The 17,857-nt window shown below is 44.0% G+C and overlaps 4 protein-coding genes and 1 long non-coding RNA gene across 8 annotated transcripts in view; 1 reads left to right on the top strand and 4 right to left on the bottom strand.

Moving 5' to 3' along the window:
* Positions 1–4: 4 nt before the first annotated feature.
* LOC109535372 (pre-mRNA-splicing factor RBM22) lies at positions 5–1,862 on the bottom strand. The gene is made up of 6 exons (XM_019901265.2): positions 1,613–1,862; positions 1,430–1,553; positions 1,182–1,375; positions 975–1,119; positions 524–913; positions 5–458 (listed from the first exon to the last, which is right to left on the bottom strand). Exons 1-6 carry the CDS (start codon positions 1,664–1,666, stop codon positions 82–84), a joined length of 1,284 nt encoding a protein of 427 aa, XP_019756824.2. The 5' UTR covers positions 1,667–1,862; the 3' UTR covers positions 5–81.
* Positions 1,863–2,031: 169 nt separating this feature from the next.
* LOC109535373 lies at positions 2,032–2,785 on the bottom strand. Its single transcript, XR_002171710.2, has 2 exons — positions 2,482–2,785; positions 2,032–2,426 (listed from the first exon to the last, which is right to left on the bottom strand). It is a non-coding gene; the product is annotated as an uncharacterized LOC109535373 (long non-coding RNA).
* A 319-nt stretch (positions 2,786–3,104) lies between these two features.
* LOC125505900 lies at positions 3,105–5,761 on the top strand. Of its 2 annotated transcripts, none has more exons than XR_007282538.1 (4): positions 3,105–3,975; positions 4,323–4,448; positions 4,911–5,139; positions 5,317–5,761. XR_007282538.1 is itself a non-coding variant. In XM_048670773.1 (4 exons), exons 1-4 carry the CDS (start codon positions 3,967–3,969, stop codon positions 5,497–5,499), a joined length of 423 nt encoding a protein of 140 aa, XP_048526730.1. In that variant the 5' UTR covers positions 3,105–3,966; the 3' UTR covers positions 5,500–5,761. The 2 variants fall into 2 exon arrangements, 1 of the variants encoding a protein (XP_048526730.1); XM_048670773.1 differs by having other exon boundaries at positions 4,911–5,015.
* LOC109535374 (nidogen) lies at positions 5,737–14,263 on the bottom strand. The gene is made up of 21 exons (XM_048670766.1): positions 13,936–14,263; positions 11,582–11,828; positions 11,401–11,522; positions 11,232–11,350; positions 11,037–11,119; positions 10,840–10,983; positions 10,560–10,779; positions 10,342–10,510; positions 9,146–9,422; positions 8,890–9,087; positions 8,676–8,828; positions 8,427–8,624; positions 8,249–8,371; positions 7,910–8,008; positions 7,467–7,760; positions 7,318–7,407; positions 6,951–7,265; positions 6,707–6,901; positions 6,511–6,660; positions 6,143–6,452; positions 5,737–6,088 (listed from the first exon to the last, which is right to left on the bottom strand). The coding sequence occupies exons 1-21, from the start codon at positions 14,122–14,124 to the stop codon at positions 5,839–5,841; spliced, it is 3,945 nt and encodes a 1,314-aa protein (XP_048526723.1). The 5' UTR covers positions 14,125–14,263; the 3' UTR covers positions 5,737–5,838.
* A 297-nt stretch (positions 14,264–14,560) lies between these two features.
* The window catches only part of LOC109535375 (mediator of RNA polymerase II transcription subunit 15), a 3,828-nt gene continuing 531 nt past the window's right edge, over positions 14,561–17,857 (bottom strand). The window contains exons 2-15 of one of the 3 annotated variants that reach the window (XM_048670768.1): positions 17,542–17,681; positions 17,287–17,400; positions 16,882–17,030; positions 16,706–16,825; positions 16,524–16,620; positions 16,300–16,467; positions 16,055–16,242; positions 15,892–15,970; positions 15,695–15,837; positions 15,512–15,636; positions 15,287–15,454; positions 15,094–15,226; positions 14,891–15,044; positions 14,561–14,750 (exon numbers count right to left, since the gene is read on the bottom strand). In XM_048670768.1, the coding sequence (XP_048526725.1) occupies positions 14,910–15,044; positions 15,094–15,226; positions 15,287–15,454; positions 15,512–15,636; positions 15,695–15,837; positions 15,892–15,970; positions 16,055–16,242; positions 16,300–16,467; positions 16,524–16,620; positions 16,706–16,825; positions 16,882–17,030; positions 17,287–17,400; positions 17,542–17,681 (1,759 nt within the window). In that variant the 3' untranslated portion in view covers positions 14,561–14,750; positions 14,891–14,909. Of the gene's footprint in view, positions 14,751–14,813; positions 15,045–15,093; positions 15,227–15,286; positions 15,455–15,511; positions 15,637–15,694; positions 15,838–15,891; positions 15,971–16,054; positions 16,243–16,299; positions 16,468–16,523; positions 16,621–16,705; positions 16,826–16,881; positions 17,031–17,286; positions 17,401–17,541; positions 17,682–17,857 lie in introns of those variants that run through there. The other 2 variants (XM_048670767.1, XM_048670769.1) reach the window with 2 other exon arrangements.

Genomic DNA, 17,857 nt, shown 5'->3' with positions numbered 1-17,857 from the left:
AAGGTCCCCAAAAAAAACTTTATTCAGGAAATCGACCAAATTAACTGGTTTTCTATACCTACAACCTAAATACACTTAAGATTACTCTTGCTTCTGTCCAGTTATCTGAGTGGCGCCCATTCGGGCCGGGTCTTGGCTCGGGTAATGTACAGTAGTTTTCGGCGGCGGCACGCTGAGGTCGCCCAGGGCGGCAGTTGCTGTGGAAGCTGCGCTGCTGACTACCGAAGGCGCAAATGGAGGCAGTTGGGGCGGGCCGTGGTTGAACAAAAAGGGTGGCAGCGGAGGCGGGCCGAACATGGGCGGCACCATAAGGGAGGGCGGCGGCGGCATGGCGGGCAGCGGAATGTGGCCGGGTTCCAAGTTGAAGAAGTTGTTGCTTAACTCGGGTAATGCCCCTGGTAGGCCTGGAACGGCCGGGTAAATTTCTTCGACGTGTTGTTGGGACGATCCTGTGCGTCCTGCGGGACGTCGAAAACGTGAACAAATAAACAAACTAAACAGTTTAGATTCACACAACAATTACCTTGAGACCTTCCCCATTTAATCGTGAGCCTCCTTCCGCCTAGAATCAGCTTGTTAAAAGTCTTCTCAGCGGCAGTTTCAGCGGCAGATCGAGTGGTGAACTGTACAAAGGCGCATTGTTGTTTGGGCACCAAGCTGACGGACCGAATTTCCCCATACTGGTAGAAATGATCCCTGATATCCCCTTCTGTCAGCACGCCCAAGTTACCCAAGTATAGGGTGGTGATGGTTTTGTCATCGGGCGGCTCCAAAGTGGGCATCGCTGCAGCCCTTTTCAGCAGCTTATCGGCTACGGGGTCGTTCACACCGTAATAGCGATCTTTGATGTTCTGGTCAGCCAATGGGTCATCTGGGTCAGTGGGTTTTTCGTGTCTGTAGGGACATTCTTCGCCTGCAAGCAAACATGGTTGATATTAGCAACACTTTGGCTTAATTTGGGGATGAAAACTTACCCCTGCGGCACTCTCCCTTCACCCAAAAGGAGCAGACATGCGGGCGATTTCTCTTGTAGTAGGGCGCAGTTCTGGCAAGCCGGATGAGCAAATCATTTGGCTCATTCAGCTTGGCGTTCATGGAACTGGCGTCCGATCTGGCCAGCTGCAAGAAATGCCCATTATTCAAGCAAACAACCCCGACAAAGCCGTTTAAACGTTGCTTACGTCTCTCTCCATGTTCTGGATGTAAAACTCCTTGTTGACATCGCTTTTCGGCAGGTCGTCCTTCAGCTTAAGGGCGGCGTCTCGCACTTGGATGGGCAGCCCATATTCTAGATCCAACAAACAGGTTTGGCAGACGTTTTTCAACTTGCTGCACGTCTGGCAGACCTCCGTTTTCTTGAACCGCATTCTAGCGCCTTAAATTGGGGAAATTAGACTGGTTTATGGGCTAAGGTTTGCGGGATTTTCACCTGGACACCACCTGAACACTGTGAAGGGCCTGGAGCAGATTTTGCATTCCTTGCCGTACTTCTCCTTAGTCATGCGAATGTACGGGTTGTCCCCCAGGCAGGTTTGGCACAAAATGGGAAAGTCCTTTAATCGAAAAACGAGAATAATGCCCCATAAAGTATGCGTGGTGACAGTGAACTCACAGCGTCCTCCCAGTTTTGCCTGTTGTAGGTGTTGGTGGTTTTAGAGGTGGCCATGGTAGGCCCACAACTTCACAGCTAGTTTAAGAAGGTTTTCTTACACTTGAATATACTCTGGGAAGGAAAACATAAAGCCAAGCACCCACTAGAGTTAACCTAGAAGGCTAGAAAGCACAAAATATCCCCCTGGGGGTATGTTCTGTGCTAGAAGGTTTTGACGTTGGTTGTCAACCAGAGACAAGGAATTTCTCTCTTCTTTCGCTCGGTTGGTCGAGAACTTTGGGAGTGGCCCAGTTCAACTATATAAATAAACTGGCTCAATTAATTTTACTAATATTAAAGCATATTTTACTGTTTTTAAATTGGTTTGAAGCTACGCTGCATGTGTATTAAATGAATTGAGATAACATCCTAAACTGGGATAAATGAAAAATATTTATTAAATATCCAGGCCCAAGCGACATTGCCAAAGTTCCCAAAAACTGACGGCTAGTTTTTGAAAGCCAGGTTAAAATTAGCCAGTCTCAAAAGGGGCCCCTTTTATTAGTGCTAGTGTTTTTGTGCCTGTGCATTCACTCCAGTGCAGCCCCTGTTGCCTCCAATAGCTTGCCTCTACTTGATACGCAGGGTAAGTTTTTCTATATCAGCACAAGAAGTTCTCCTACATCTTAGATGCAAGTGAAGCAATGGGGCTCTGATGTGCGTATATTTATTTAGCCATAAGCTACTAGTTGTTGCTCTAGTCATTGCCCATTAGTCGCTTACCGGAAAGTAACGCTGGCAAAACTGTCTCAACTTTTTGGGGCCATCGCAGTGCCTGCAAACAGCGCCATTTATTAGCATTATTCCGATGAGAATTCGCGAAAATATACTTGCGTTGAAAGGGGCTCGAGCTAGACCAGGAACGATTTGTCTTTATACGGGGCATGCCGCCTGCTGGCCTTAAAATCGAGCAAATACTTGCACAAACAGTAGAACAGAGTTAAAATGACGAAAAAGACCATCAACATGTCATGAATTGTGCGGATAAGCCACTGGAAAATCCCTAGGGATTTTCGGGACAGCGCCAATGCCAAAGAGAGGGAAATTTGAATGTGTCTGGAATGACCAGAGGATGAAGAACTGTGAGGTAGTTATTATGGCGCAAAAGTGTTCATTGCTAAATCAGTTTTCTCTACATAAACCTACTGGCTGTGTGTTTTATTTATTCAAATTTAAATTTTTGTTCCTATCACTTGCTCCTAAGTTTCGGCTGTACAATTCCCAAAGATTTCCGTTCAAAAGCGAAAAAATCCACTCAACAATTTGCCTGATACTGGCCCTGACCAGGCCTGATCTACCCTATTCTTTTTCAAATTTTATTGGTTGCATAATGTGGCTGTTTTTCCTACACCATAATATAGCTTTGTATTATAAGTATGTATAGCCATATAAGCCTTGTTATATGTCCTACACTCGTAATGTCAATAACAGGTTTAAAGGCACCCACTTCATCTCGGTGAAATGTGAAAGCGCCCAACAGTATTAACTGGTATTAACAAATGAAGAAAGACCAAAGCTGGTCATGTAACCGACGGTGGTACCGACCGGGTTTCATAGGCGTTTCCTCTGGGGTTTTTGCAATATACTGCAGATGAATTTCGCTTGTTTCGATGCGAAAATCGAGTTGAAAAAGCTCCTTAATTGCAGCTTTATTTGGGTATTTGATTTGGAAATCGAATTGAAATGCACTGTGTTAGAGGGTGCGTAAATAATTGCATTTGCAGGGCGATTTTTTCGGGGGAGAATATGGAGGAACAAGGCAAAAGCTAGAACTTGCACTGGTGAGACAGAGAGCAGAGATCATAAGGCGCACACTATTCCGCTTTTTCGCTCACGCATGTTTTATAGCTTTGGCCTTGTTCCACACAGGTATAATCATTTTCCGGTTTTAATTGGAAAATTGTTGACGTTTTTAAATTGGAATTTGAATTCATTGTTGCGTATTTTTCCCTTGCCAATAATTTGCAGTTTTCTCCGCACCTTTTGGGTTTTTTCAGTCTATTTGTACTCTAAATGAGTGACTAATGATCAACTACCCCATTTTGAATAAGCAATTTTAAATAATTTACGCTTTAAATGGGTAAACTGCGGCACTGTGTCGCACCTAAACGGTTCCGGCTATATCAAAGCACTGGCGAGCGTTTAAAAAAATTCTTGGTGGTACTCTTATAATATAGAAACGGCGTTGCGAGTGGAAATTTCACTCGTTTGCTCCGATGCATTTGCTTGTTTCCGCAAATTGGTACTAAACAATTGGTCAATATTATTGATTGATTTCACCCGCAGTTTATTTGTTTCGAATCGACCCGGTGAACATGAGCAAGGTAAGTGCAATTTTTTGTGTTTTGTTCATTATTATCAACTAAAGGGACTTTTGCCCATGTTTAAAGGTAGTTTAATGGCCAGTTTAGTGCAAAAAGCGCAAACTTCCGAATAATTTTTAAACCAAACGCCGACCCTGGCTCAGAACAACAACTTTTACTTTCTAACGCCCATGCTGGTCTAAAGTAGATGAATTACTTAACATTCATATGACCGAAAAAGTGTTATTTGTGTAAGTTTTTCCATAGATGTCTTTTTGAGTTAAGTTTTGATTTTTTTAAATTTTACGCGAACACTTTTTCCACTGTAACTTTACCTGGAAGTTGAATAGTGTTTTGATTATTACCAGGTGCTTGTCTACATTCTGGATAAAGCCGTCTGGCTGCTTCTGGTCACTGTGATAACAGGCCAGGCGCTTCAGATCACCGGCTTTATGGAAACGCCTAAAAGTGCAGGAGCGTTCGAATATCAACAAGTAAGTTTCTTCGGAAAAAAACGCCGTTTAAATCGTGACAACTTCAAGCACCCCCTTTGGATCGTTCTCGATTGCCTTCAGAATCTTTTGGTCACGAAAATCGCAGTTTTTTTACATTTAGAGCTGCTGATCGAAGCTTGATTTTTTGCAACTGAAAACCCGGCTTTAAGAAAATTATCTAAACGGACTGGAATTTCTTTGTTGGTTGTTTCTTTTAAGTAAGTTTTTCGTTTTTACAAAACGTTTTTTCCCGTTAAACCTTCTCCAACATCATTGGAAAAATTTTAAAAATTGATTGATTGCTAGTCGAAACTCGTAACTCTTAAACGGCTGGTAAAAACGATGAATTTTCTGCTAAAAATCAGAAATAATCTTGATTGGTTTTTCTGAGTCCTGGGGAGTGCTTGTGAGTGTCAACTTCGACTAGCTCTTCACTGATTGATTACGCCCCCTGTTGCGCAGAACCCTTTGGAAAGCCTTTCTGAGCACCCGAAAGATGCTCTGAGGTGGAAAAGGGAGGCGGACGACACAACCGAGCGTTCGCAATTCATTGACATGCTCTTCAATGTAAGTATTCACATTTTGGCACAGATAGACAGTATGTTAAGGGGCCGGTGGCATCAAAATTGGCAGCCGATTAAACCACCGCATGGCTATTTTTGCTGATCAGTCACTTTCGGGATGGTTTTAGGTACGTAACATTAGTAGGTTTTGCTCAACCCAACTTGTTTCTGGTTTAATCATGTCCCGACAACAGCCAAAGAAACACCTGAAACCTTGAAAACCTAACTCTAAGCAGATAAATCGGGGTTTTCTTTGGTTGCATCCAAATTTTCTGGTTCCGTCACGGTTTAACCTGCTGTTGCAGATCCCCATCAAAACTCTAACTGCTGTTAAAAACCTGATCCAGAACTCCCGGCCAGCTCTTCGTAAATTGCGCGACTTTGCGGTGAAACGTTTCGAAAAAACCACCAAAGCGCCTGAAGCTGATCAGAGCACTGTTCAGAAACGCTCGCCTGTGTTCATCAGGGAAGTGAGCAATAAACAGTAACTGCAAGCATTTATGTGTGCGTGGAACAAGGCAAAAGCTCAAAGTGAGCGTGAGGAACAGAGAGACGCTAGGCGACTGATTGTGTCTCATCTCGATCCGCGCTAGTACTGCTTTTGCCTGCTCTCACACATTGCTGATTCAATCCATGCCATGTACGGAGTAAGACTGGAATTTTTTACTAGATTTTTATTATTAGAAGTTTAATTTTGAAGTATTACTAGCATTAAACGTTGTAAATAATAAACATAAATATATTTGTTGAGTAAATGTTTTTAAACCATGCCCTACAGGCGCGCGGTTTGGGCTGCCGAAGCCTAAACAAATGAAGCTTAAAACGGGCTAAATCGTACAGCTGGGATCCTCTTGCACATCGGTTCTTCTGCTGCACAGGCAGCTTTTGCTGCCTTTGCCATCCGGCAGGCAAATGTGCTCATCCGGACATCGCGAGTGTTGACAAAGATTCGTCAAGTTGGGGCACCGATTTGGTACCGCCACCAACCCAAACAGCTTATTGCCCGAACCACCAGCAGGAATATTCAAAGACGGCAGACGGGCGAGAGTGAATTTATCCACCCGTTCGATTTTTTTCCTGCAAGGTTCGGTTTTGGTAACCCGGTTGAGGTTCAAGCTTTTGGCTACTTACGATATCCAGTCTGACCAGTAGACCAGCCGATCAGTGACGGTGATTCCGAAGGGATAAGTGCAGTTGATGGCTATGGTCTGCACTTGTCTGGTGTCGATCTGGACGCATTCAATCTTCTTGGTGCCGGCATCTGAGTAGCAGAGCTGATCGGTGTCGTAGTCAATGGCCAGAGCGTTTGGGAGCGAAACATCTGGACCATCCAGGAAAATTCTGCGGTCGGAACCATCCGCATTTGACCACTCGATTTTGGGATACCTGCGGTCCCAGTCCGACCAGAAGAGTTTGCCTCTTTGTAGATGAACGGCGATACCTTTTGAAGGGTTTTATCGAGCTTTGATGAGTTGGGAACTAGTGAAGATTTTGTTTACCTCGAGGGTTCACCAGGCCAGTCTTGAACAGCTCCCTGCGCCTTTTTGAGTCCAGATTGGCCACCTCGATGGTTCTGGACGTGGAATCCGTCCAGTAGATGTTCCTGGAAACCCAGTCGACTGCCAGGCCTTCGGGCGAGTGGATTCCTTCTGCAAACACCAGTTGCAGGCTGGATTAAAAAAACTGCCAACTCACCCGCAAGAAAGTCCTTGTTGTCGCTGCCATTGTAGGAGGAACTTCTGATGGCGTGCAGACTGATGTCGCTCCAGTAAACTCGACCTTCCATACAGTCAATGTCCAGGCCGACTGCTGTCTGGTAGGTTTTGATCTGGATAGGCTTGCCTGGGTTCATCCTGGTGGCTTCGATCGGGATTTTGTGCGTCGCCCATCCTGAGAGCACAAAACGCTTCTGAAGTGAACAGGCTGAAAATGGCCCTACCTTGGTTGAGCAGCAGGAAGTTGCCGTCGCTTCTGGACACCTCCCGGCATATGGACCCATCCCCGACAAATCCAAGGTTGCACTGGCAGTAGTAGCTCCTTCCTGCATCTGTTAGGCATTGGGCGTTGGGATCGCACATGGTACGGTCCACTAGACAGTTCTTCTCCACGGAGCACTGGAACCCATCGCCGAAGAACCCGTGGTTGCACCTGCACATGTACATCTGGGCCTCTTCCTCGTAGCGGCAGGTTGCGTGGAGGCCGCAGTTGTTCAGAGTGTCGCACCCGATGGGTCTTTCCCTGCACTCGGTGATTCCTGCGGAAATTGCTCTTTAGCTCTAATCGTTTAGCCGGTTTCGTCCTGGTACCATCCCCTATGAAGCCGTCCTTGCAGGTGCAGTAGTAGGTCTGGTAGTCCTCGTCGAAGACACACTCGGCGTTGCTCACGCAGGTTCCACCTGCAATATTCCTCAGTTAATTCCTGTGGAGTTTGAAAGAACTTTCAAACTTCTGGTACCTCCACATGATCCATCGGTAGGCACGCAGATGTGCTGCGAGTCTCTTACGTGTCCCTCCCTGCAAACGCACTCGTTTCGGCCGTTTTGGTAGGCGCACTCTTCAGTCTGGGTGCAGTCGGAGTGCGAGCTGCAGCTGGCCGAGGAGGAGCAGCTGTAGCCGTTTCCAGCAAACCCGGGCTTACAGACGCAGATGGATTTTCCGATGCTGTCGTAGTAGGTGCAGGAGGCGTTGGCGTGGCAGCTTTCCTGCTCGTTGCAGGACTGTTGTTCTTCGTGGCAAGTGAAACCGTCGCCTGCAATCAGCGGAGGGTCAAGTCTTCTGTTGTAAAGTTGAATTGAATCGATGGGAAAACTGAGTTTTTACGTTCAAACTTGCAAACTGCTTGTTGAGTGGCCAAGTGCTCAAGACACTTTTAGAGTTGATTAGATCTGATCCACTCACCTTCATAGCCCTCATTGCACGTGCAGACGTGTGCTTGCAGAACCGTACTGAAGTCACATCGGGCATTGAAGTCGCAGTTTTGCTGGTTTCGGCAGTCATCTAAAAACGATCATCAGACACACACTGAGTGCCAGCTTCCGCCCTGCTTACGCTTGATTGGACTGAAGCCTTTGACACCGTTCGCCAATTTACCGGGTGGCTGATTAACCGCACAAGTTTTGCGACTTTCCGAATAAGCGTAGCCGAAGGGGCAAAAGCAAAGGCTGGCATTATAACATTGCACTTCCGGCTCGTCTTCTTCCGAGTCCAGAAGCCAGATGCGGCTAGTTTTGCTCTTACCTGCATACGAAGGCTGCTTGCTTTCCGTGTAGGGCTTGCAGGACGCTTCTTCGTCCATCACAAAACCTTCCGGGCAGTAGCAGTAGTCCGACTGGCAAATGGGCCTCACTGATCCTGCAACCACTTTTTAACGACTCAGTAGAGTAGGTTCTTCTAGTAATTGTTTGGACATGCCTACCTGTGGTGAGTTCTTTGGGGGCTTCAGTGGAAGTGACTGGAATGGGAATGCATTGATAGCCATCGCCCTCAAAGCCTGGATGGCAGGAGCAGGAGTATTCTTCGCTCCCAGGGTAGATGCTGCAGATCGCATACGGTGAGCAATTGTTGGAAACATCGCAGCCTTGATTGGGCACCGGCTGGCAGTTGTAGCCGTCCCCTGGAAAACTGGATTTGGATGCCAATCAAACAAAGATCTGCTGGGGCTTGCCTCGAAAGCCTGGCAAGCATCTGCAGCTGGCTTCGCTGCCATTTTCCACACATTCAGCGTCTTGAGTGCAGCTGATGTTGGCGCAGGAGCTGACTGGATCGCAGCGCCTTCCATCCCCTTCAAAGCCTGGATTGCAGGAACAGCCATAGCTCCCTACAGTACAACAAAAGCTAATGAAGCTCCTCTCTTTGCGAATGGAGAAAACCGCATTTACCCACAGTGTTGAAACACTGAGCGTGACGGTCGCATTCGTGATTGGTCTGGCACTCGTTCACATCAGCGCATACTTGTTCTTCTGCTGAGTAGATTCTTTGATAACCAGGGTTGCAGATGCAGTCAAAAAAGCTTCCATCCACCACACAAGCGCTGTTTGGCCCGCAAGTCTGCCTGCCCTCAATGCATGGGTCATAATCTGAAATCGAGTTGCTCACATCCCTCCCGTCCTCTTATGAGATTAGTGAGGAACTGACCTCCAATGGGCGTGATCTTGTTGCTGATCCCAAACCGGATAATCTGTTCCCTGCTCTCGTAGCTGATGAAGTTCCTGCCCACTTTCAACGTCCAGCTTTCCCCAATAGTTTCGTTCTCGAACGGGCAGCTGTTGAACTTGAATGTTTGCTCCACTCGGAAGACGTTGGTGATTTCTCTGCCATCAGCCGCATTGAAGATATACGGGCGTTCGGAAGTCATCTGGATCAGCCCTTTTCCGGTTTGAGTGTACTGTTCTTGGTACTCATCAATCACCACCTTTGGAGCAGATTTAAGGAAGAGAGTAAGAAAAAGCTTGAGAAGTTGAACTTCTGGGGCTCACACGTTCGGAAACTGCTTAAATATTAGTTTAAACTCCAATTGGACAGAACTTTTTGCTAGTTGTAGCTATTTGTTCTGGTTATTATTTCCGGAAATATAATATTGAAAGTTCTATTATTTGTAAGTTTAGAATGTGTACTTGGAAATCTGCAAGTGGCGATTTTATAGTTTTGTTAGGAAATTTTTCAAGAATCAATTTTTACTCCGATTGTAGCGATATTGTGAAAACTGATAACTGTATGTATTGCATACACTGTGCGCAAAAATAATATTGAACCATCAAGTATTTTGGAAGTTGGAATCTTTTCCCAAGCGGCTGCAAATTGCGCTTTTATGGCTCAAGGTTGGAAGCTGCAAAAAAAATCAGCTTTTACCCCAATTTAAGCAAAAATGTATCCAGTTGTAGGCTGCTATTTCCTTTAAATCTAGTGCAAATATCATATAGAAGCCTTCCTTAATTTAGAAGTGTAGAATTTTTTCCAAACATATACTAGTTGGGCTTTCAACGGTTGGAATCTGCTCCCAACTGATCAGTAATTTGCGTTATTCGCTCTGATTTTAAATGAAATAGTAGTTTCGGATCGTAGATATTTGGGTTACACTGTGCTCAAATACAATCGCTCAGTAAAATGGGAGTAATCGCGAGGAAACATTTTTACCGGCCAAATGATCACTTAGCAGAAATTGATCAATTAATATTTATGGACACCCTGTATATATTGGAGGATATGTGCTGTGAGTCTGGGACAGGAATTCATTGGCAGACTCGCACTTTTCCTCAAAATAAAAAATATATTCTATAAACCATTGGCTAAAATCGCAGTATTTGGACCAATAAACATTACCCGGGACTTACCCGGGCATCTATAGGCAAAGTGGGAATGTCGCCTTGAACATTAATCTCCAGCTTCAGATGGTCGAATACATCCAGACCCAGGAACTTCTGATTCACTTGCACCACTTGGCTGGTGTTTAGAAACGTGACGGTGCTCGTATGGTTGAAAAGGCCTCCAGTCCTCTGGAATCTGTAAAACCACCAAAAGGTTCTTGGTCTCATTTTCATCCAATTGTTACCCGTTGATGGCGCCTCGGACGGGATGCGCAAACAGATATCCAATCACACTTCCCAGCACCTGGAGGGTCTGGATATCGGCGCCGATGGATTCTGGAATCTTGGAAATGGCTGTGTAGGCTCTGCCGTCCACTGTCACCACGTAGGACTGCAAGTCCAGGTTTTCCAGCCGTTCCCCGTTGAGTTTTCCATTGACTTTGCCATTTACTCTAAGTGGGGCTCCTGGGGAAGTTTTCCAAATACACAGCTAGGGTGGATACGGCAAAATCTGATTTTTCCTACCTTCTTTGACACAAAACTTGCCATTCCCTACAAAGGACGGATTACAGGCGCAGCAAAAGCCCTCCTTATAGTCGATGCAAGTGCCCTGGCTGTGGCAGGCCGTAGGCACTTCAGCGCACGTCGCCGGGTATCCTTGGTTGGACTCTGGAAATTAAACCCGGTGATTCCAAGCGGGTTTGAGGACTAAAATAACTCACTTTGTTCCTGCTGGTCGGGTTCTACGATCTCTTTTCCGCTGATTTTGTAGAGGAATTGCCCGGTTAGTCCGATGTTGGACCATCTGGAACATGCAATGCTTAAGTTGCGCAACGAATCAATAATTTTTTACATCATAACCGTTACTTAGTCCGTGAACTAAATGCTAATACATTAAGTTAAGATAAATAACTTACTTTTCCAGATTGCTCACTTGTTCAGTGGCGCTTCCAGGCAAAGTGTGCTTTTTGCCATCGGGCGACAAAAAGCCGACTTGGGCTCGTGCATCTGGCAATCCCGACTCATCCCCAGTGCCCTGAAATCCCGAATTTGGCCAAAATCCCCGTTAAACTCCCCAAGTCTCACCTGGATCCACTGCAGTCCATCCTGCGGATACAAGAACTCCGCATAGCTGCTGCTTCCGTCGGAAATCAACACCACTTGGTAAGTGTTCAGTTTATCGGATTGTTGGTTGAAATACCCCACACCTAAGTGGATGCGGCATTAATAAACGGCATTCATTTGTGGTTGAGTTGGAAGCACTTACGGTTCCAAGTGGCTATGAAGAGGCTGCGAGCCTCAAAGTCCACATCGTCCAGGAAATTTTCGTGGACATTTTCCGTGGCGCGGTTTAGTAGATGGGGGTTTTGGGTCTCGTAGTAGGAGACCGTTCCTGCTGCCGATGTGTCCACATTGGAGTAGAATGGGGCTATTATGGGGTAGTCAAGCGGAAATTCCATGTTGATGAAATGGGGAATTTCCGTTTGGAAGGAGAGGAATCCGTTGGAGTTCACCTTTTAACAAATTGCACAGAAATGGTTCGAGCTTTCTAAAAATATAGCAGGAGCTTTTGGAGAATGGGTGTTGTGAGGAGGTAGAAGTGGTAAATTGTTCTTCTATTTAATGAAGGTTATTTGCCATTTTTGTCTACTCCTTATTTTCGATATCGAGAAAAATGTACACGTAAAAGTTTATCTTTTTTTAAGTATAATTTAGTAAAGCATGTTAGATTGTTTAAAGAACAAAACTGTTGCAGTTGCATTTGAAAATTGAAGGTAGAAGTGGACAATTTGGAAAATGCCACACTAATAGAGCAAAGTGTTCTCGGTTTAAGCTCATCTGAAGCTTGTCTCTAAAGACCCCTTTCATATATGCAAATATGGGTTCCAGTACTTAATAGAGAAGGCATCAGCTTACTTGTGGTGTGAACTTCGTTCGGAGTAAGCCATTAATTATTTCACAATGGATTTTTAAACTTTGTGAATATTTTGGGCGGTTGTGTATTTGTACATCAAGCTCATCTGAAGCTTGGCTCTGAAGAACCGCTTCAGACATGCAAATATGGGTTCCAGTACTCGATACAGAAAGTATCAGTTTACTTATGGTGTGAATTTGGTTCCGATTGAGCTATTGGTTCCCTCACAATTAGTTTTTAAACTTTGGAATTTTTTTGGTCGGTTTTGTACTTTTACATGAAGCTCGTCTAAAGCATGTTTCTAATGAAGCGCTTCAAATATGGAAATATCGGTTGCAGTACTCAATAGAGAAGACATCAGCTTACTCGTCGAGTGAACTTAGTGCTGAGTGAGGCATACATTCTTTCACAATTAATTTTTAAACTTTGTAAATATTTTGGGCGGTTTTGTATTTTTACATCAAGCTCATCTGAAGCTTGTCTCTAAAGAACCGCTTCAGATATGGAAATATGGGTCCCAGTACTTGATCCAGAAAGCATCAGTTTACTCATGGTGTGAATTTGATTTCAATTAAGCTTTTGATTCCCCACAACACATTTTTAAACTTTGGAAATTTTTTTGGCGGTTTTGTACTTTTACATCAAGCTGGTCTAAAGCTTTTCCCTAATGAAGCGCTTCAGATATGTAAATATAGGTCCCAGTACTCGACACAGAAAACATCAGTTTACTAATTTTGTGTAGTTGATTCCGATTGAGCTTTTGGTTCCTTCATAATGAACTTTTAAACTTTGGCAATTTTTTGGGCGGTTTTGTACTTTGACAGCAAGCTCGTCTAAAGCTTGTTTCCAATAAAGCGCTTTAGATATGGAAATATCGGTTGCAGTACTCAATAGAGAAGACATCAGCTTACTCGTGGTGTGAACTTCGTTCCGAGTAAGCCATTAATTCGTTCACAATTAATTTATAAACTTTGTGAATATTTTGGGCGGTTGTGTATTTTTACATCATGCTCATCTGAAGCTTGTCCTTGAAGAACCGCTTCAGATATGCAAATATGGGTTCCAGTACTGGATACAGAAAGCACCAGTTTACTCATGGTGTGAATTTTTTTCCGATTGAGCTGTTGGTTTCTTCTCAATGAATGTTTAAACTTTGGGAATTTTTAGAGCTGGTTTGTACTTTTACAGCAAGCTCGTCTTAAGCTTTTTTCTAATAAAGCGCTTCAAATGTGGAAATATGTGTTTCAGTTCTTAATAGAGAAGACATCAGCTTACTCGTGGTGTAAATTTGGTTTAGATTAAGCTATTGGCTCCTGCACAATTAATTCTTAATTTAATAATCGGTCAATCTAAGGGGCGATTTTTATACTTTGAGGGCGGTAGTTGTCTTTTTTGGTTTAGTGTTGAAAAAGTGAATATAATTTGAATGAAAAAATGTATAAATCTTCCAGCAACTTGAGGGTTTTTAAATTTTAGCATTGGAACTTTTACAAGTAAAATTAGTGCTTTTTCGAATTGTTACTAACGAAAGAAAATTAAGATGCTTTTGAAACCTTGGAAAGCTGATTATATCATTTATCTAGCCCACCAAAGCGGTGTCAAAGATCATTATAACAGTTTCTAAAATGAGCTCGGGTTATTAACCCTGCAGATAAAAGTCTACATTCTTTGGAAACCCAATTGAAGAAATGTCTAAAAGTACTTACATAGATACTCTTATATGGTAGTCCATAAAACTTCACGGCAACTTGCAGGGGAATTTCATCGCTAGAAACATCATTTTCTCGCGGCAATTGCTGCACTTCCGGAACCTCGAAGTCGTACAGAAGTCCTGCAGGAATTGCGGCCACACTGGCCCAAAACGTGCACAACAACCCGCACAGTTTTAGGCGCATTTTCGGGTTCGCAAACTAGCCGAAATTCGACTCGATCCAAAGGCCTTTAACGGGCGCCAGTTGTATGGAAATTAACCGATTTTTTCCTTTTCAGATTCCCTTATCGGGCTGGAATATGTGACGGGTTCAGAGGGCAGCTTACTTAAATAAAGAACTGATTGTTTCAAGTTTATCATCGAGTTTCATTAACGAGATTTTCTAGCAAAAGTGCGTTAAGCCGATGTTTGCCTATTCACTTATTGAGGTCGGTGTTAATAGAGTTTCGGATTTTTGGATAAACTCTACTGTTTATGTACATTCATTTTTATATCTGAATGATTCACGATTCTAAACGTTCAATATTGCCGTAATTTCCTGTTGTTGTTACGTGACTCTGAATTGGGCGTAAAGATTGGTTTAGAGGAATTTTTGACGCAAAATTAAAAGTAGATAGACACTCGGTATTAACGCCATTTAATTGAGAAATTATTCCTCTTCAAGCGTGGAAATGTGCATATTTTGCGGCGTTCTTCATACAAGTACAGCAAGTCGTATGAAGGCAGCGAAGTGAAACTAGAATTTTGAAATAGAGAAAACCTTGCAGGTTGGACGATTTCCAATTTTCTGAATTCTTGTTTATGAACTACCTAAAAAACACAACTTTTCTAAGTAAATATTCAATTGCTATTGTTACATAATCAACACCATTGTACAATTCAAAAAATATATTCATAGGCTAAAATACTAGTCGAATTATTCTACAGATAAGTAATAGTATTTTGTTCACCTAAATTGCTAATTACAAGTTAAAACCCCATAAGCGTAGTCAGTGAGTTACTGGATATCGACTTATTAGGAGCTGATGCCTGGCGAACGCTCATTTCCCAAGTATCCAGCAAATGCGACACCGAATAGTTCTTGGGCAGTTTAGTAATTCTGGCCTGGAAATCAAGATTGAAAACTATTTTAGTGTAAAACTTTTTAACTTACCAATAAGGCCGTTTGCACATCAGAGAGGAAAGTGGTGGCATTGTACTCATGCGAAGCTATGTGGCAGGTGGGCGACTTTTTTGGATAATTCTCGGGAATGGTGAGCGAAATCGGAGGAACGCATGGCAGTTGCCTGAAAGGCAATTTTTCATTAGAAATCAATCAATTCAAACAAAACAAAACTGCCACTCACTTGCAATCCAGCCAACAAATGAGCTGGATACTCTTGGCACCGGGCTGCTGGTTCGGATCCAAACTAACTTTAAACCGCTGATCGAGCCGCGCAATTTCTCCCTGGAGCACATCGGGAATATCGCTGGTGGGTTCCTCAAGTTTGGCCCTTTTCAGAGGCGGAACCAATCTGTTAAATTGGAAATAATGAGGAAATTCATTAATCCAACTTTTTTCTTAAATTTACTTGAATTCGGGGCCAAACAAGGCATCCAAAGTGGGTCCGAAAGTGCGGTGAAGAGTGTGGTTGATGACGGGGCTTTGAAGATTTTGAGCCACCACATCTAGTAGCGAGTGAAATGCTGGCAAATCCTAAATCACCGAAAAATTTTGCACTGTACCCTAAAATAACGGGGAAAGGAGTGTCTACCTTAAATTGAGCGTCACGGCTCTTAAAGTCAATTTTCTCCAAAACTATTTCGCATTTGATCAGCGTTTCCAAGGGCATACGTTGATGCGGATTGGTCAAAATCTCGAGCAGCTTTTTCATTTTGCTCATCATCTTTTCGCCTCCTACAGCAAAAAACAATTACCAACACTTGAAGATCGCGGTTTAATCAGCCTGACCATCATTGGAATCCGCTCTGTCGTTCGTTCTTGCGATCACTCTCCTCAAAGGGTCTATATAGATGCTGAGCTGTCGTATCTGCAAGAGAAGCAACATGAAATATACAAGTGTCTGGGAAAAAATGGACGGCTGCATGAGTTTCATATTGTTTCTTGAGCCCACCTTATCTCGATACGCCTGTTCATCGACCGCCATGGGGCTCTGGCTTGGTTGTCCTGGTGTGTTGATTGACCCAACAGGACTGGGAGCCAAACACTGAGCCCTAGGGGGACCGCCCATTATCCCCATTCCAAGAGAACACACTGAACTAGACGCTAAAGCGGGCGAAGCGCTTGAAGGCTGCGATAAATCTAGAAGTTTTTTTAAATTTATTTAAAAACGCTGATATGAAAATGTAAATTGCTTACTTCCGCCCGCGGGTGATTGAGCAGAAGGTTGCAGCGGGGATTGGGCGAAAATCTGACCAGGCCCAGATTGTCTAACGTAGCCGCCTCCGCCCATCATATTCGGGTTGAGGAGCATGCTGTTTTGAGAATTGGGCGGTTTTTGCTGCTGCATTTGCTGTTGCATGGAACCTGTAAAAATCGCCGAACTCTACCCCCTAATTAAAGCACCAAAGTCGCAAACTTGCCCATAGCGGATCCGCTCATGGGTCCCTGCATTCCTCCGGGCCCCATTTGCATCCCACCGGAACCCATTTGGCCGGGAACCACTACAGCGCCCTGCATCTGCAAAGCAAAGTTGCTCGAATCGATTCTAGTTCAGTTCTCATTCCAAACGTCGATTTTAATTCTTATCGATAAAATATCTTACCTGCATTCCTCCGCCCATTTGTCCACCCATTTGGCCGCCCATTGGATTCGGGATTTGCATCGGCATTTGCCCGGGCATTTGGGCGTTGGGGGGCATATTCATGTTCTGAACTCGGGGAACCTGAACGAGACAGGTTTTTTTGAACACTGTGGGATTTTTGGTTTAAAAAATGTTACCTGCAGTCCCATGTTGCCTGGCATGCCCCCACCCATCATGATCTGGGGTTGGTTGATCGGTTGCAGCAAGTTGGCGTTGCCCTGGCCAGGTCCCCGCATTTGATTGGCCTGCGGCGGCCCTCCCATTCCCACCATCGAATTCCTGCTTCCTTAAAACAATTCCCAATCAACATTAAAAACAAATTGAGCAACGCCAAAGGCAATAAAAAAATGATGAATAATTTGCCCGATATTTTAGTAGGGAAACATATATTAATACAGCGTGATTCTTTGAAGGTGGGACAAGCAGACTGCAATGAGGATCGTTTCTAACTTACTGCACTCAATTAATCAGAATCAGTGTTTAAACAAGTAAAAAACGAGCTTATAAACGCGACTATTTTGCCCGTTTCTGTTCAGAATCACCTTGTATTATACCTTGACTGGCCAAATTTTGCAAGGCATTGATTGGATCGGGCATTCCGGGCGCCTGCTGTTGCTGACCGCCAGGAACTCCGCTCAATTGTCCTGGTTTTTTATCTGTAAAAATGTGGTTTAATCAAATGGATTAGTAATTGACATTTATTGATTCAATTCCAGTTGCAACAACAGGGGAAGTTAAAATATTGCTAAACTTATGTGTAAAAAATGCAGAATAAGGAGATGAATGGCAATTCTTACTCATTTCGCGAACATGTAGAATCAATCTGGCCACAAAGCTCAAGTACTCTTCCCGATTTTTGGCCTTCTGGAAAACATGATTTTCCATTTCTAAACTGTTTTTCGACGTATTCATTCCGGATTGTCGGATTGCTTCATCACTGAAACGAAAACCACACATAAACTTCTAGAACAAGTCAAAAATGTCCTGGCTCAGGTCTGCTGCGTTCCAAAATACCCGATTATTCCTTAACTTCAGCCTTTAACACCTTGAACATAACAAATTGCTGGCCAAACCCAATCATCTACCACAGCAGTTCGCTTACGACCCCCCCCC

The sequence above is a fragment of the Dendroctonus ponderosae genome, unplaced genomic scaffold (assembly GCF_020466585.1).
Source record: "Dendroctonus ponderosae isolate FM_Combo_2020 unplaced genomic scaffold, Dpon_F_20191213v2 Dpon_F_20191213_1, whole genome shotgun sequence".
Taxonomy (NCBI): domain Eukaryota; kingdom Metazoa; phylum Arthropoda; class Insecta; order Coleoptera; family Curculionidae; genus Dendroctonus; species Dendroctonus ponderosae.
This window is presented reverse-complemented; position numbering and strand designations above follow the sequence as displayed.

Bases quoted from the DNA above. Each gene is read 5' to 3' on its own strand.
- LOC109535372 (XM_019901265.2), bottom strand. From the start codon at position 1,666: ATGGCCACCTCTAAAACCACCAACACCTACAACAGGCAAAACTGGGAG. The intron at 1,120-1,181 runs GTAAGCAACGTT...CATTTCTTGCAG, and splicing joins TCCAGAACATGGAGAGAGAC to CTGGCCAGATCGGACGCCAG. The intron at 914-974 runs GTAAGTTTTCAT...GTTTGCTTGCAG, and splicing joins GAAGGGAGAGTGCCGCAGGG to GCGAAGAATGTCCCTACAGA.
- LOC125505900 (XM_048670773.1), top strand. The intron at 4,449-4,910 runs GTAAGTTTCTTC...CCTGTTGCGCAG, and splicing joins GAGCGTTCGAATATCAACAA to AACCCTTTGGAAAGCCTTTC. The intron at 5,016-5,316 runs GTAAGTATTCAC...CTGCTGTTGCAG, and splicing joins TCATTGACATGCTCTTCAAT to ATCCCCATCAAAACTCTAAC.
- LOC109535374 (XM_048670766.1), bottom strand. From the start codon at position 14,124: ATGCGCCTAAAACTGTGCGGGTTGTTGTGCACGTTTTGGGCCAGTGTG. The intron at 10,984-11,036 runs GTGAGTTATTTT...TTTAATTTCCAG, and splicing joins ACCCGACCAGCAGGAACAAA to AGTCCAACCAAGGATACCCG. The intron at 8,372-8,426 runs GTAGGCATGTCC...GTCGTTAAAAAG, and splicing joins CCCCAAAGAACTCACCACAG to TGGTTGCAGGATCAGTGAGG.